At 40.7% G+C, this 15,592-nt stretch overlaps 1 protein-coding gene across 2 annotated transcripts in view; it reads left to right on the forward strand.

The window, feature by feature from the left end:
- nat16 (N-acetyltransferase 16) overlaps positions 1 to 15,592 on the forward strand; it is a 33,536-nt gene continuing 17,944 nt past the window's right edge. The window contains exons 1-2 of one of the 2 annotated variants that reach the window (XM_069724679.1): positions 1 to 235; positions 15,251 to 15,434. In XM_069724679.1, coding sequence (XP_069580780.1) covers positions 15,322 to 15,434 — 113 coding nt within the window. In that variant the 5' untranslated portion in view covers positions 1 to 235; positions 15,251 to 15,321. The remainder of the gene's footprint in view (positions 236 to 15,250; positions 15,435 to 15,592) is intronic. The other variant, XM_069724680.1, reaches the window with a different exon arrangement.

Consider the following 15,592-nt stretch of genomic DNA (forward strand, 5'->3'; position numbering starts at 1 on the left):
GGGCTGCGGTGATGCTGAGCCGCTCCAGTGACTCCAGTATGGAGGCTGACGTAGGAACTGGGAGGGGCGGGGCTTGTGGTTCGTGTTGAGTCTCCAGTGGCTCGCCGACAGAGCCGATCTGTCCGTCTTTCATTCATCACCGGAACAGTGCAGCTCGTGCATCAGCCGTGGTCCCGTCGAGCATCCTGCCTCCTCCGCCCGCCGACACCGAGGACACCTCCGGTCATCGTCCGCGGTAAGAGCTGCAGAGCGGCTGCCGGTAGATAGAGACCCGGGCTGTCCTGTAGGTAGAGCGGAGCCTCGAACATCCCTGTGCGGGCTGCGGGGAGCGTGCGGGGCTCCGCGGGGCTCGGTAGGCCCGCTGCTTATTGTGACGTATCGATGGATAGTATTGTCTGATGTTAATTTCCGCTGCTTCTTACGTAACACATCCAGCGGGCCTCTGTGTGGTGACCTTGTCGGATTATTGGGCTCCTCTTCATCTCGTTTCCTGCCGGTGACAGTTGAATCACTGATGACGACACAAGTTGACAGCGTTGTAATGTCGGTGTGTGAGCTCCGGTCCAGCTCCGAGTTGAGCAGCTGATGCTCGGTACCGATAAGGTCGTTACGTTCCTCTTCATCCTCCGATCAGCTGCTCTGGTAAAGAACACACTGATGGAGCTCTGAATGTGTGAAGAGGCCGAAGAGTAGAAGTCAGAGCTGCTCTCATCAGGATCTGATGGTCCTGTTTATTATTAGATATCTATGAGATATTTATTAGATCATGATTAGATAAAACCTTCTGTCTGTAAATTAAAATTATGGCAGCAGGTGACGATGAGGATGATGAGGATGGTGAGGATGAGGATGATGAGGATGCCTCCTGGTCCTCCTGCTCCTCCTGCTCCTCCTCTCAGACAGTACGGACCTTCAGAGCTGCAGCTCACAGCTGAGACTGTATTGATGAACATTGAACATTAATAAACATTGAAAACCTGTGAGTGTTGAACAGTCTGATTGGATGAAGATGAAGATGAGCTGCAGATTATTGTCCCATCACAATGGGAAACACGCTCCAAACATGTGATGTTTACATGATGTCAAACACAGCAGCAGTCTGTGGTCACGTGAGACGCTGAGAACGCGTTTCATTCTGTTTTATTTTGACGTGAACTTTGTTTTGTGTTGAACGATCAGCTTCTTGATATCTGTGTCAGCTCCTGGCAACGTTAAACTCAGACTGAGTGTTCTATTGAAGACAAGTTGTCCAGGTTCTCCAGGTTTTCCAGGTTTTCCTGGTTCTCCAGGTTCTCCGGGTTCTCCAGGTTGTCCAGGTTCTCTGGGTTCTCCAGGTTCTCCGGGTTCTCCAGGTTGTCCAGGTTGTCCAGGTTCTCCGGGTTCTCCAGGTTTTCCAGGTTATCCAGGTTATCCTGATTCAAACAGTCAGCAGGAAACTTTCTACCTCTCAGAGTTTATTATTAATCAAAACAAAGTATTGGTTACTTGAGTTGTTATTATTTTTATATTACTGTTCATTGATTCATCATCCTGGATATAAAGTATCTGCACTGAAAAGCTCCCAACATGCAAGATATTTGATAATAATGATGAAACAGAGGAGCTGGAAGCAACACCTTGTAGCTGTGACATCACAAACTGATGGATTTGGTCATTTTTTGAATACTGATAAATGAACAAAAACATTATAACTGTAAGAATGCTTTGTTCTGGTCGACAGTTGACTCTGACCTCCTCCATCATCTGTTTAATGAGATGAGGTGAGGATGAGGATGAAAATGATGAGGAAGATGATGTCGTTGTGTAGATGTTGTGTAGTCATTGTGTAGTCGTTGTGTCGACATTGTGTAGACGTTGTGTGGTCGTTGTGTATTCATTGTGTAGTCGTTGTGTATTCGTTGTGTAGACGTTGTGTAGTCGTGTAGATGTTGTGTAGTTGTGGAGTCGTTGTGTAAACATTGTGTGGTCACGTAGGCGTGTAGTTGTGCAGTCGTGTATTCATTGTGTAGTCGTGTAGACATTGTGTAGACGTTGTGTAGACGTTGTGTAGTCATTGTGTAAATGTTGTGTAGTCGTGTAGACGTTGTGTAGACGTTGTGTAGACATTGTGTAGATGTTGTGTAGTCGTGTAGTCGTGTAGACGTTGTGTAGACATTGTGTAGATGTTGTGTAGACGTTGTGTAGTCGTATAGTTGTTATGCAGACGTTGTGTAGACGTTGTGTAGTCGTGTAGACGTTGTGTATTCATTCTGTAGTCGTGTAGATGTTGTGTAGACGTTGTGTAGACGTTCTGTAGACGTGTAGTTGTTGTGTAGACGTTGTGTAGTCGTGTAAACGTTGTGTAGTCGTTGTGTAGTTATGTAGATGTTGTGTAGACATTGTGTAGACATTGTGTAAACGTTGTGTAGACGTTGTGTAGTCGTGTAGACTTTGTATAGACATTGTGTAGACGTTGTCTAGACGTTGTGTAGTCGTTGTGTAGATGTTGTGTAGTCGTGTAGACGTTGTGTAGACGTTGTGTAGTCGTTGTGTAGATGTGTAGTTGTGTAGTCGTTGTGTAGACGTGTAAATGTTGTGTAGTCATTGTGTAGACGTTGTGTAGACATTGTGTAGTCGTGTAGCCGTTGTGTAGACATTGTGTAGTCGTGTAGTCGTTGTGTAGACGTGTAAATGTTGTGTAGTCATTGTGTAGACGTTGTGTAGACATTGTGTAGTCGTGTAGCCGTTGTGTAGACATTGTGTAGTCGTGTAGTCGTTATGTAGATGTTGTGTAGTCGTTGTGCAGACGTTGTGTAGACATTGTGTAGACGTGTAGATGTTGTGCAGACGTTGTGTAGTTGTGTAGTCGTTGTGTAGTCGTGTTGTCGTTGTGTAGATGTTGTGTAGTTGTGTAGATGTTGTGTAGACGTTGTGTAGTTGTTGTGCAGACGTTGTGTAGACGTTGTGTAGTCGTTGTGTAGACGTTGTGTAGACGTGTAGACGTTGTGTAAACGTTGTGCAGACGTTGTGTAGCCGTTGTGTACTCGTTGTGTAGATGTGTAGTCTACACTGTAAACGTGTAGTCATGTAGACGTTGTGTATTCGTTGTGTAGACGTTGTGTAGACGTGAAGACGTTGTATAGTCTACACTGTGTAGACGTTGTGTAGTTGTGTAGACGTTGCGTAGTCGTTGTGTAGACGTGTAGGCGTTGTGTAGTCGTTGTGTAGACGTTGTATAGTCGTTGTGTAAGACGCTGTGTAGACGTTGTGTAGTCGTGTAGATGTTGTGTAGTCATGTAGACATTGTGTAGTTGTGTAGACGTTGTGTAGACGTTGTGTAGACGTGGTGCAGTCGTTGTGCAGATGTCGTTTAATCATGTAGTTGTTGTGTAGACGTGTAGTCATTGTGTAGTCGTGTAGACGTTGTGTAGACGTTGTGTAGTCGTTGTGTAGATGTTGTGTAGTCGTTGTGTAGACGTTGTGTAGATGTCGTGTAGTCGTGTAGACGTGTAGTCGTGTTGTCGTGTAGACGTTGTGTAAACGTGTAGTCGTTGTGTAGATGTTGTGTAGACATTGTGTAGATGTGCAGACGTTGCGTAGTCGTTGTGTAGTTGTGTAGTTGTTGTGTAGACATTGTGTAGTCGTTGTGTAGATGTTGTGCAGTCGTGTAGACATTGTGTAGTCGTTGTGTAGTCGTTGTGTAGACGTTGTGTAGATGTCATGTAGTCGTGTAGTCGTGTAGACGTTGTGTAAACGTGTAGTCGTTGTGTAGATGTTGTGTAGTCATGTAGTCGTTGTATAGACGTTGTGTAGACATTGTGTAGACGTTGTGTAGTCGTTGTGTAGATGTTGTGTAGTCATTGTGTAGACGTGTAGACGTGGTGCAGTCGTTGTGTAGACGTTGTGTAGTCATTGTGTAGACGTTGTGTAGTCATTGTGTAGACATTGTGTAGTCGTTGTGGAGATGTTGTGTAGACGTGGTACAGTCGTTGTGTAGACATTGTGTAGTCGCTGTGTAGACATTGTGTAGTCGTGTAGACATTGTGTAGACGTTGTGTAGTCATTGTGTAGACATTGTGTAGTTGTTGTGTAGTCATTCTGTAGACGCTGTGTAGACGTTGTGTAGTCGTTGTGTAGATGTTGTGTAGTCGTGTAGACATTGTGTAGTCGTTGTGTAGTCGTTGTGTAGACGTTGTGTAGATGTCGTGTAGTCGTGTAGACATGTAGTCGTGTAGACGTTGTGTAAACGTGTAGTCGTTGTATAGACGTTGTGTAGACATTGTGTAGACGTTGTGTAGTTGTTGTGTAGATGTTGTGTAGTCATTGTGTAGACCTGGTGCAGTCATTGTGTAGACGTCGTGTAGTCGTGTAGACGTTGTGTAGTCGTGTAGACATTGTGTAGACGTTGTGTAGACGTTGTGTAGACGTGTAGTCGTGTAGTTGTGTAGACGTTGTGTAGTCGTTGTGTAGACATTGTGTAGTCGTTGTGTAGATGTTGTGTAGACGTGGTACAGTCGTTGTGTAGACATTGTGTAGTCGCTGTGTAGACATTGTGTAGACGTTGTGTAGTCGTTGTGTAGACATTGTGTAGTTGTTGTGTAGTCATTCTGTAGACGTTGTGTAGTCGTTGTGTAGACGTTGTGTAGTCGTTGTGTAGATGTTGTGTAGTCGTGTAGTCGTTGTGTAGACATTGTGTAGTCATTGTGTAGACGTGTAGTCGTTGTGCAGTTGTATAGAGGTCCATCTGCTTCATCCTGTCAGCTCGTCCTCCTGCAGAATTAAACACACTGTAATACTCGACTCTACATTTTTACAAATTATGAAAATATTTACATCGGTGCACATTTTAGCCATTCGTCAGTTGCATTGCATTCTGGGAAAGTTTCCCCTCCCTTGATTTGATTAGGCATGTGGAAACTGTCCATTTGGTGAACCATCTGGTCTCCAGATAACCTTCAGCCCGGACAGGACGGGACACACTCAGTCTGCTGAGTGGAGGGAAAGATTATGGACCGTTGTTTGTGTTCACAATAAGAATACATAACACGTGTTAATAATCAGAATATATGACGTGTTAATAATCAGAATATATAACACGTGTTAATAATCAGAATATATAACGGGTGTTAATAATCAGAATATATAACACGAGTTAATAATCAGAATATAAAACACGTGTTAATAATAAGAATATATAACGTGTTAATAATCAGAATATATGACACAAGTTGATAATCGGAATATAAACGTGTTAATAATCAGAATATATAACACGAGTTAATAATCAGACTATAAAACACGTGTTAATAATCAGAATATATAACACATGTTAATAATCAGAATATATAACACAAGTTAATAATCAGACTATAAAACACATGTTAATAATCAGAATATATAACGTGTTAATAATCAGAATATATAACACGTGTTAATAATCAGCATATATAACACGTGTTAATAATCAGAATAGAAACGTGTTAATAATCAGAATATATAACGTGTTAGTAATCAGAATATATAACGTATTAATAATCAGATTATATGACACGAGTTAATAATAAGTATATATAACAGGTGTTAATAATCAGAATAGAAACGTGTTAATGATCAGAATATATAACACGAGTTAATAATCAGACTATAAAACACGTGTTAATAATCATAATATATAACGTGTTAGTAATCAGAATATATAATGTGTTAATAATCAGAATATATAATGTGTTAATATTCAGAATATATAACACGAGTTAATAATCAGACTATAAAACACGTGTTAATAATCAGAATATATAACGTGTTAGTAATCAGAATATATAACGTGTTAGTAATCAGAATAAAAATGTGTTAATAATCAGAATATATAACAGGTGTTAATAATCAGAATATATAACGTGTTAATATTCAGAATATATAACAGGTGTTAATAATCAGAATATATAATGTGTTAATATTCAGAATATATAACACGAGTTAATAATCAGACTATAAAACACGTGTTAATAATCTGAATATATAACGTGTTAATAATCTGAATATATAACGTGTTAATAATCAGAATATATAATGTGTTAGTCATCAGAATATATAACAGGTGTTAATAATCAGAATATATAACGTGTTAATAATCAGAATATAGAACATGTGTTAATAATCAGAATATATAACATGTGTTAATAATCAGAATATATAACACGTGTTAATAATCAGAATAGAATCGTGTTAATAATCAGAATATATAACGTGTTAGTAATCAGAATATGTAACGTGTTAATAATCAGAATATATAACATGTGTTAATAATCAGAATATAGAACATGTGTTAATAATCAGAATATATAACATGTGTTAATAATCAGAATGTACGTGTCACTAATCAGAATATATAACACGTGTTAATAATCAGAATATATAACACGTGTTAATAATCAGAATATATAACGTGTTAGTAATCAGAATATGTAACGTGTTAATAATCAGAATATATAACATGTGTTAATAATCAGAATATACGTGTTACTAATCAGAATATATAACACGTGTTAATAATCAGAATATATAACTCGTGTTAATAATCAGAATATAAAACACGTGTTAATAATCAAAATATATACCGTGTTAATAATCAGAATATATAACGTGTTAATAATCAGAATATATAACACGTGTTAATAATCAGATTAACATAAGTTAATAATAAGAATATATAACGTGTTAATAACCTCGGCTCCCTTTAAATCCAGCGTTCATGCTTCCTTTAGCTTCGGCCTCCAAACGTCTGCAGCTGAAATCAAAACAAAGCACAAAAAGGGTCAAAAGCTCAAAGGTAACTGTCATTAAAACAGATGTTAATATCAACCTTCATAATACTCCTACTGTTACATATATGTATGAACATATATGTATGAACATATATGTAGTATTACATACGTGTGCGTGTGTGCGTGTTGTGAGGACCGCTGCTCCGGCTTCTGGAGGCCGAAAGACACTTCACATGTGATCTGATGTCTTCTGACAGTTTGGTATTTGGAAGTGAAAGAGTGGAATCTTTATTGTATTAATCATGGAGGAAAGAACAACATGGACATCCTCCTCTGTCCTCGTTGACTCACAGGGCAGCGTCTGTCCCGGAGACAGGACGTGTGTTGAGAGACACACTGGATGTGAGGACGTGTGTAGAGAGTTGGAGTTTCTCAGTTTCTCAGGAAGATGTTTAAACGTTTGAAGCTGTCAGTCAGCTGATGTGTGCAGAAGAAACACAGTTTCAGCTATTTGGTCCTTGTTGTGTCTCCTCCAGCTGTTTGGTCCTTGTTGTGTCTCCTCCAGCTGTTTGGTCCTTGTCGTGTCTCCTCCAGCTGTTTGGTCCCCGTTGTGTGTCCTCCAGCTGTTTGGTCCCTGTGGTGTGTCCTCCAGCTGTTTGGTCCCTGTTGTGTGTCCTCCAGCTGTTTGGTCCTTGTTGTGTCTCCTCCAGCTGTTTGGTCCTTATTGTGTCTCCTCCAGCTGTTTGGTCCCTGTTGTGTCTCCTCCAGCTGTTTGGTCCCTGTTGTGTGTCCTCCAGCTGTTTGGTCCCTGTTGTGTGTCCTCCAGCTGTTTGGTCCTTATTGTGTCTCCTCCAGCTGTTTGGTCCCTGTTGTGTCTCCAGCAATTTGGTCCTTGTTGTGTCTCCTTCATTCAGATGTTCTACTGAACACGAGGAAACTTTTAACAACAGATTTAACACATCAAGAAGTTGAATGTGTCTGTTGTGATCGTTTTTGTTGGAGGACGTTGAGTATGTGAGGATTTGATGATGTCAGTCGGAGGTGGATGTTTCTGAGGACAGACATGTCCCTGTGTTGTCCAGCCAGCTCTCAAAGAGAGTGAAGCATTGTGGGTTAGTTATAGTGAGTCGAACGTGTCTCCCACCGTCTCTACAGGGACAGACTTCCTGCTGATGTCCCCGGACGTCATGACGGTGAACTCAGAGTCTCAACGGGAAAAACGATAACAGCTGGAGAGGAGGACATGGTGAGGACAGAGAGGACAGAGGGGACAGAGAGGACATAGTGAGGACAGAGCGGACAGAGAGGGACAGAGAGGACAGAGAGGGACAGAGTGGACAGAGAGAACAGAGAGGGACAGAGAGGACACAGTAGGACAGAGCGGACAGAGAGGACAGAGGGTACAGAGGACAGAGAGGACAGAGAGGGACAGAGAGGACGATGTTAAGTTTCTGATGAAAGATGTTTTAATGTGAAGCAGTGAAATGAGTTTACATGACGTTGACCTTTAGAGGAACATGGATGGTAAATCTGCCTTCTGTGGGACCTCTCAGGGTCTCCTTAATTATCTCACACACACACACACACACACACACACACACACACACACACACACACACACACACACACACACACACACACACACACACACACACACACACACACACACACACACACACACACACACACACATTGTGTGCCGCACTAAAGGAGCTGGAGATTAATGAGCGTGTAGGTGCTGCAGTGCAGAGGGGGCTCCAGTGGAGGAGGACGAGAGGGCAGAGGAGGAGTCACAGATTTAGGAGAGGAGGAGAGATGCAGAAAGAGGGGGATGGTAGAGAGGCTGGTGAGAGCAGAGGAGGAGGAGGAGGAAAAGGAGGAGGAGATGAGGAGGAGGTTATTTCTAAAATAGAAGGAAGTAAAGGAGTAAAAAGGAGTAAAAGGTGAAGAGAAGGAGAGCAGGAGGTATTTTATTGTCAGCTGATAGGGCTGTGTGTGTGTGTGTGTGTGTGTGTGTGTGTGTGTGTGTGTGTGTGTGTGTGTGTGTGTGTGTGTGTGTGTGTGTGTGTGTGTGTGTGTGTGTGTGTGTGTGTGTGTGCCCGCTGCTGTCCCTCAACTGCATCATATTTATTACACCTACAGCTGTCCCTGGCTGTAATCCCTCCCCTCCCCTCCCCCACACCATCCCCTCCTCTCCTTGACTCCCCTCCCCCCCATACACACACACATTTTACAGCAGCATTCAGAAGCATTCAGTGTGTTTAAGAGGATTTCTGAAACAACAGGAAGAAAAAAAATCTTCTTTGTGAAACACGTGTGATGCTGATACGCTGCGTGTTGTTAGCGTGTGCTTCAACATGAGTTTAATATGGTGCTGACTCAGCAGTGGAGGAGGAAACACTGTCTAATGATGAAACTCTACATTTAAACTCCAGGACTGATGGGATTCAGTATTTTTACTACCAACATGGATAGATGTTCATTGGAAGTTTGACCTGTGTGAGCTGTGTCCCCTCCTTTTTGGTTTACATCTGATAAAAACTACAGCTTTAGGAAATTACGGGGTTTAAAAAAAAGAAGAAAAAAAAAAAAAAGATTTGTGCCCCCCAGTAGTAAGTCTGGACACCGGTCAGTCCCTCCAAGGAAACACAATCTCTCCAACAAAATAAAGAACACAAACTCAATTCATCTCAAAAATATTTGCAGCAGCTTTCAATTTAGAAAAACATCTACAATTTCTCCAGAATAAAGTTCATCAGTCGAAACTTGTCTTTCCAAGCAAAACTTTCTTAACAAAAAGAACTCCTCATTTACATTCAGCAGCTCTTCATCACAGCAAACCACTGGCAAAACAGGAAGTGAGGGGGTTTCTGGGAAATGTGGTCTAACGATGAGAATCAGTGGACCAACCGTCTGATCGTTCATTCAGCTGTCTGATGGTTTCAATTCCTGTGATATCAAGTATTTAAAGCTCTTGTTGTTTTCTATTTTACAGTCTCAGATTCAAAGTTACACCACTTTTATAATTCAGGAATATTTTTGTAACTTTGAGCCTCATGTTTCAGAAATTTCTGAAAAAAAGACAAGAACTGAAATATTTCCAGATTTTTATGTAATGTACAGTGATTATCATATCATTTAATTACATGACTCTTCATGAGATAGTAGTTAAACCAAATCTAAATTGATTTCTTTGACCTGCAATTTTTGCTATTTCCTGTAATTTTACTGCAAACAATTATTTACATACAATTGACTGAAATCCTTGGGGCACTGATTTATGGCCAATATTGATATTTATAAGTTCTGGACTTGTTAGTCAGAGTTTGTGTGAAAATCCTGATCAGCCTCACTTTGTATCTGATGAGTTAGTAGAGGTCATGTGTTTGTACAGCAACATGTTCTCCCTCTGAAACTGAGTCAGCGTGTTTGAGACCAATAAAGAAGTCATGTGACGGATGCATCCAACGCAGGTCGCTGTTCCAGTTCATGACAAAGCAAAAAGCAATTAAAGTGAAGTTACGTAACATTAAACTTACATAATGTAACAGAACTTATGTAATTCATTTGAACTCAAACGTTAATCTTTTCTAAAACCTACCCTCATATTTATTTCCCTCAACCTGAGGCACAGTGTTTGTATGTCTGAGGGCACCACGGTTCTGTTGGACCGTCATGTGACGAAGGTGAAGTCCAATAGAAAAGAAACGGCCTCGAGCATCTCAGGCGTGCTCATCGATGGGGAGTCGAGACACAACATGAGGGGGACACAGTGACCGTCATCTGTCGGTGATGTAGTCAGTGGACGTGTTTTATCTGTGGACAGAACCAGAACCAGAACTGGACCTGTTTCCAGTCTCTCTGCTGAGGTAACAGACTGCTGGCTGGAGCTCCACACTGATGTAAATCTTGTTGTGTAACTCTGTTATATCATTTTATTAGACTTTATTATCTGGAGGGGGAGGAGCCTAGCCCAGCTCACTTTGGGTGAAGGCCAGGTACACCCTGGACAGGTCGCCAGTTACATTATGTTATATTATATTTACATTTATATTATATCATATTATTATATATTATATTATAATTTATTATAATGTGTTATATTTTAATATATAATTTTATATTATATTAATATGAAGATGTACATGCTCAGTAAGAACCGATGTCTTCAGCTTCAGATTTATTACTAACTCTTTCTTACATGTGAAACCCGCTGCTCACGTTGTGCACCTGTTATTGTTTTTGTGATGTTTTTGTCGGTTGTGTAATGACGTGTGTGTCCGAGACCACTAGTGTCACACTGACTGCAGAAACCAGAACTGTTCAGTTGACTGTAGATTTTTGAAGACATGCTGACAGATACCGCAGTATGAAGACTATGCTGTCTAAGTCACATCAAATTTGAAGCTTCATCTTATTTAATGACAAAACATTTGAAATGACTGACAGCTTCACAGTTGTTTGGAGACTAAGGATGTCTAAAGCTAATCAGGCGAATGCAGCTTTGCAGCGACTGGTAAGCCTATACGAGCCATCTGTGAATAATGCACACGGCCTCAGAGAACACATTATTCATGACCGCAGCCTCAGTGTGCAGGTGGTCGTCTTCAACCATCAGGCACATTAGCTGAAGTGGTTCATTGAGTGTTGGAGAAAGTAACACCTTCATGGAGTGGATGATACCTCTTCTGATGACGGTTCACTTCTTAAAGGTAAAGCCAACATCAATAAACTGTTTTCCTTTCATTTAGTAGTTGAATTACACACAAATGTCCAAATTGAGAGGATAACACACGTTTGTTTATTTCCAGGAGAAACTCTTGGCCGTCGTTGGTGAGACAGATCCAGCTAAGACCAAAGACTCTGTGACACCTGGCTGACATAGACACGATGCTCTGTGAAAACAACGAGCATTAAATCCCTGGAAACAGACAGACACTACAAATACATGCACTTTATATTTCAGTCTATTTCGTACTCTCTAGAAATTAAAACTTTTCAACACAAACTGTTTTTCAGTCTTTTATATCGTGTTTGGTTGGACACGTTGCTACTTCATTAGCATGGCCAAAGAATGGTGTTAGAAGCACTTCCATCTCCACTCTGACCAAGGAGACGACATTTTAAATGTCACTTCATCCCTTTGGAACAACCACAATAAACTTGCTCAAAACGTTCTCCTTCAATTTGAGTCTGGTGAACTTTGACCCATCTTTTGGCACCGCTGACCATTAGCAAGCTATCTGTACGAGTTCAAATGGAGATAATGCTCCTGATGAGGTGGTTGACCTCTGCTGTACTCTAACTTTGATTTTACCCTCCGTAGTTGGAGTGTGAACTTATAGTTTGAAGACTGAGACAAATATGTCTTTTGAATAGACTGTGCCACTGAGCTAACAAGCAACAAACACCGAGAAAGCTTGTTAGCTCGGAGAGCTTTTTCCTTTTTATTGAAATAAATGATGTCCGATTCCAGAACAGAACACCAGTTGGGAGGAAATGTGAGTAAACAGAGATAATGTAGTTATCAGCATCACATCCTACTCTTAATCAAAGCTTTCTCATGAGCCTTTTATATTTCCAAACATTATGGGGATTTTTTTTTTTAAATTCCTACTTTTCTCCCCCGATGACTCAAAGGAGGAAGTTTAAAGTTCTACAAACTTTACTACAAAATGTGGTGCCGTTTGGAAACTCTTCTTTTGGTCATACTAAGAAGACACAGAGCTTCTCTCAAATCATCCACTATGTACAGCTGCATTCACACGGTCTTGTTACTGCTGCTATTTCATTACTCTTCGGTGTATTTGGAGATTTTATTTCTTAATTAAGCCGTGTTTATTCTAACCATAATGCCTGCTTGTCATTTTACAATTCTAAAAAAATGCAGTTTCTCCGCCGTTTAACCAGCTCAGACCACACAAAGTTTAGCGTATGGAGGTGACCATGGACCTGTTAAGACAAACCAATATTAACTTTCACTCTTTCACAACCTGCATGATGGGCAGAGGAGATCCTTTGGGAGACATAAGTAGACTTCTGGGATGCTAATGCTGTCTACTAAAAAGAGGGCTTTTGATTTAAAACAGATACAGGAGGAGTTCAGTTTGTATTCACATGTAATGCAGTAGGCAAACTTTAACAGGGCAAACAGTAGTGGATCAAAACAGCAAGAGAGCACGTCCCTTTCTAAATTATTGGTTATTCTAAATTATTGTTTTTTCAAATGAATGGTTATTCTAAATTAATGGTTATTCTAAATTGTCCGTAGGTGTGAATGTGAGCGTGCATGCCTGTTTTTGTCTGGCCACCTTCACCCAAAAGTCAGCTGGGAGGGGTTCCAGCTCCCCCGTGACTCGGTTCAGGATAAAGTGGCTGTAGATCATTGATGGATCGGCTTTATAGCGGTGTGGGTTCCACAGCAGGGCTTCTGATTGGTCAGCGATTACAAAAGATCTGTCTCAGGGTGTCAAGGCGGCGCCTTGTAGGGGATTAACCAATTGCGATGCCAATAAGAGGGCTACACGTGAACTGATAGAACTGGATTGAACATCATGACAGTTTTAGAAAATATGACTAAATGTTATTTTTGTCATACTTTGGTCAACAACAGCTTTAAATACCAGATTAAGAAACGTATGAACATTTTATTTCCTGACTTGGAGAAAAATGGTGTCAGAATGCTGTTCTGGTGCGGTCCGGCAGAACTGCACCTGTGGAGAACTGCTGCAGCTCCTAAACAAAATCAGGAACATTTCAGGATGTGAACATTGTAATGACATGTTGATCATATAAAGTGAACAGCTGAAACTCTCCGACCTTGAAATCTGTATACAGATCAGTTTTGTCTTCAGCTGCTCATCACTTTGATGTTTTTCCTCCTTTAAATTCTCGGTGACAGCATTTGAATTTTGACTGGTGGTCATCTAGAATTTGTCCCTCATCATTGACCCAAATACTAAATATCATACAAATATATTGCTACAGCTGCACTTGCCGAAGCCATTGCAGGTGTTTTTTTATGAGGATGTGTTCAGTCTGTACCTTCGGCATCACAGGAAACAGGTATCTTACTGTCCTCAGAATACCCACTTGGAACTGAAGTATTGGTTTGCAGGACATCCAAAACTCAGACATCAAACAATTCAATATATGTCTCATCAACATTTTCAACCTTCCGTCAAAACTAAATGTGTCAGTAAGAGTGAGCAATAGTATGTGTCTTTTAAAACCATGCTAAGCATTAGTGAGTAACAGAAGGAGAAGTTTATAGACGTAGTATGTGTTTCATTTACATGATATTTTTACCCAATCTAATTCATTAGGTAAGTTCATTAGGCTTCATTTCAGCCGGGACTCTCCACACTTTGACCCGTTAAACTGCCCACAGCACATTGAGACCCAGTATTGGTTGGCAAGCCTGTCTATGCATGGGATATATTGATTGTTATATGGTACATAAAGGTCATTTTAATGGGACTTGAGTGAAATTCAGATTTTGTTTGATCTACTCTAGGTTTTCTTAAAAAGGTTTGGTGGAAGGTCAGATTCAGCTCTGGTATCTAGTTGGGGTTCCCAGGTTAGAAATTTCCAAACATGCAATGCTGTGATAAATCTGTGTGTGTGTGTGTGTGTGTGTGTGTGTGTGTGTGTGTGTGTGTGTGTGCGTGCGTGCGTGCGTGCGTGCGTGTGTGTGTGTGTGTGTGTGTACTTTGATCTTGTTTTGAATAAGTAATACTATTTAATGTGTGGATATGGTGTCATCCATATTGCATTGTACTTTTTATTTACAGTCACATGCTAACCCTTAAGAGTGGGCTGTCCTTTAGAACAGTTGGGTTCTATTCAAAGCAGAAGTCCATCTCGCTTTACAGGTTAACCTTCCTGGACAATGATGTTAGAGGTCATTGATTTTTTTTTTGTGATTGCTGGGCCAAGAGGCTTTATTTAGTTTAGTGTGATAGTCACTAGTTTTTTTTTTTTTCTAAATAGGGTCATGCAGGTGATAGTTTTTGGGATAGTATTTGGAAAAGTTACCAAAAACCAACACAAATCCTTTGCTCCTAATGGGGACACCAGTCATTAACATTGTGTGTTGCATCATTGGGTTTTGGGTTATATACTGAAATAATTAGCGGTAGGTAAGCTGTGTGCTCTCTTCTGGTACCAGGTCATTACCTCAGTTCATAATTCAAGCAAAATACATCATAAATGATCAAATGTCAGGTAATTTTATGTAGTTAGTGCAAGTACACCAAACTAAACAAAAGCCTATTCACAGTGTAGTAGCAGAGTATCACTTGGTGCACAGGGGAGTGTTGGAACGATGCTTCACACATGCATTTTGTTGAAGCATGATTAATCCTCCACAAAACCAACTGTGTAGGTGACGATGTCGAGATACAGTTATTTCATTTTCAGGACAACAAGCACAGAGTGATTATTGACAGATTTACCAACTAATCATTTTCTGGTGCCTGTGTGTCAATGGTTTGTTTCATGTATAGGCGGGGCTGCGTGGGAAAAATGGAGCCTGCTATCGTGCAACAGAGTGATATGCTAATGTGTTTGCGTACACATGGAACCTACTGGCATGAAGCCCTGGAGCCAAGGATCTACCCAGGAGACATGGATGATTTTGGTGTCCATGTTCTCATCACTTGACCAACAGGATATTCTACTGAAGACATGGTGTGTTCCTTTGAGTTTTGTACTATTCAGGTGCTCAAAAATCTGTTCGTTTTCTTGGTTCTGTCAATTTTGTGTTTAATAATGGGGGGATAAAGAGCACAGCTGGCAGCATACTCCAAATACAATTAATTTGGTTTCTTAGCAGAGACATGTTAATG

Source organism: Brachyistius frenatus, unplaced genomic scaffold (genome assembly GCF_029030835.1).
Source record: "Brachyistius frenatus isolate BFR_SWC_R1_liver_20210118 unplaced genomic scaffold, ASM2903083v1 Contig_391, whole genome shotgun sequence".
NCBI classification, from domain to species: Eukaryota; Metazoa; Chordata; class Actinopteri; family Embiotocidae; genus Brachyistius; species Brachyistius frenatus.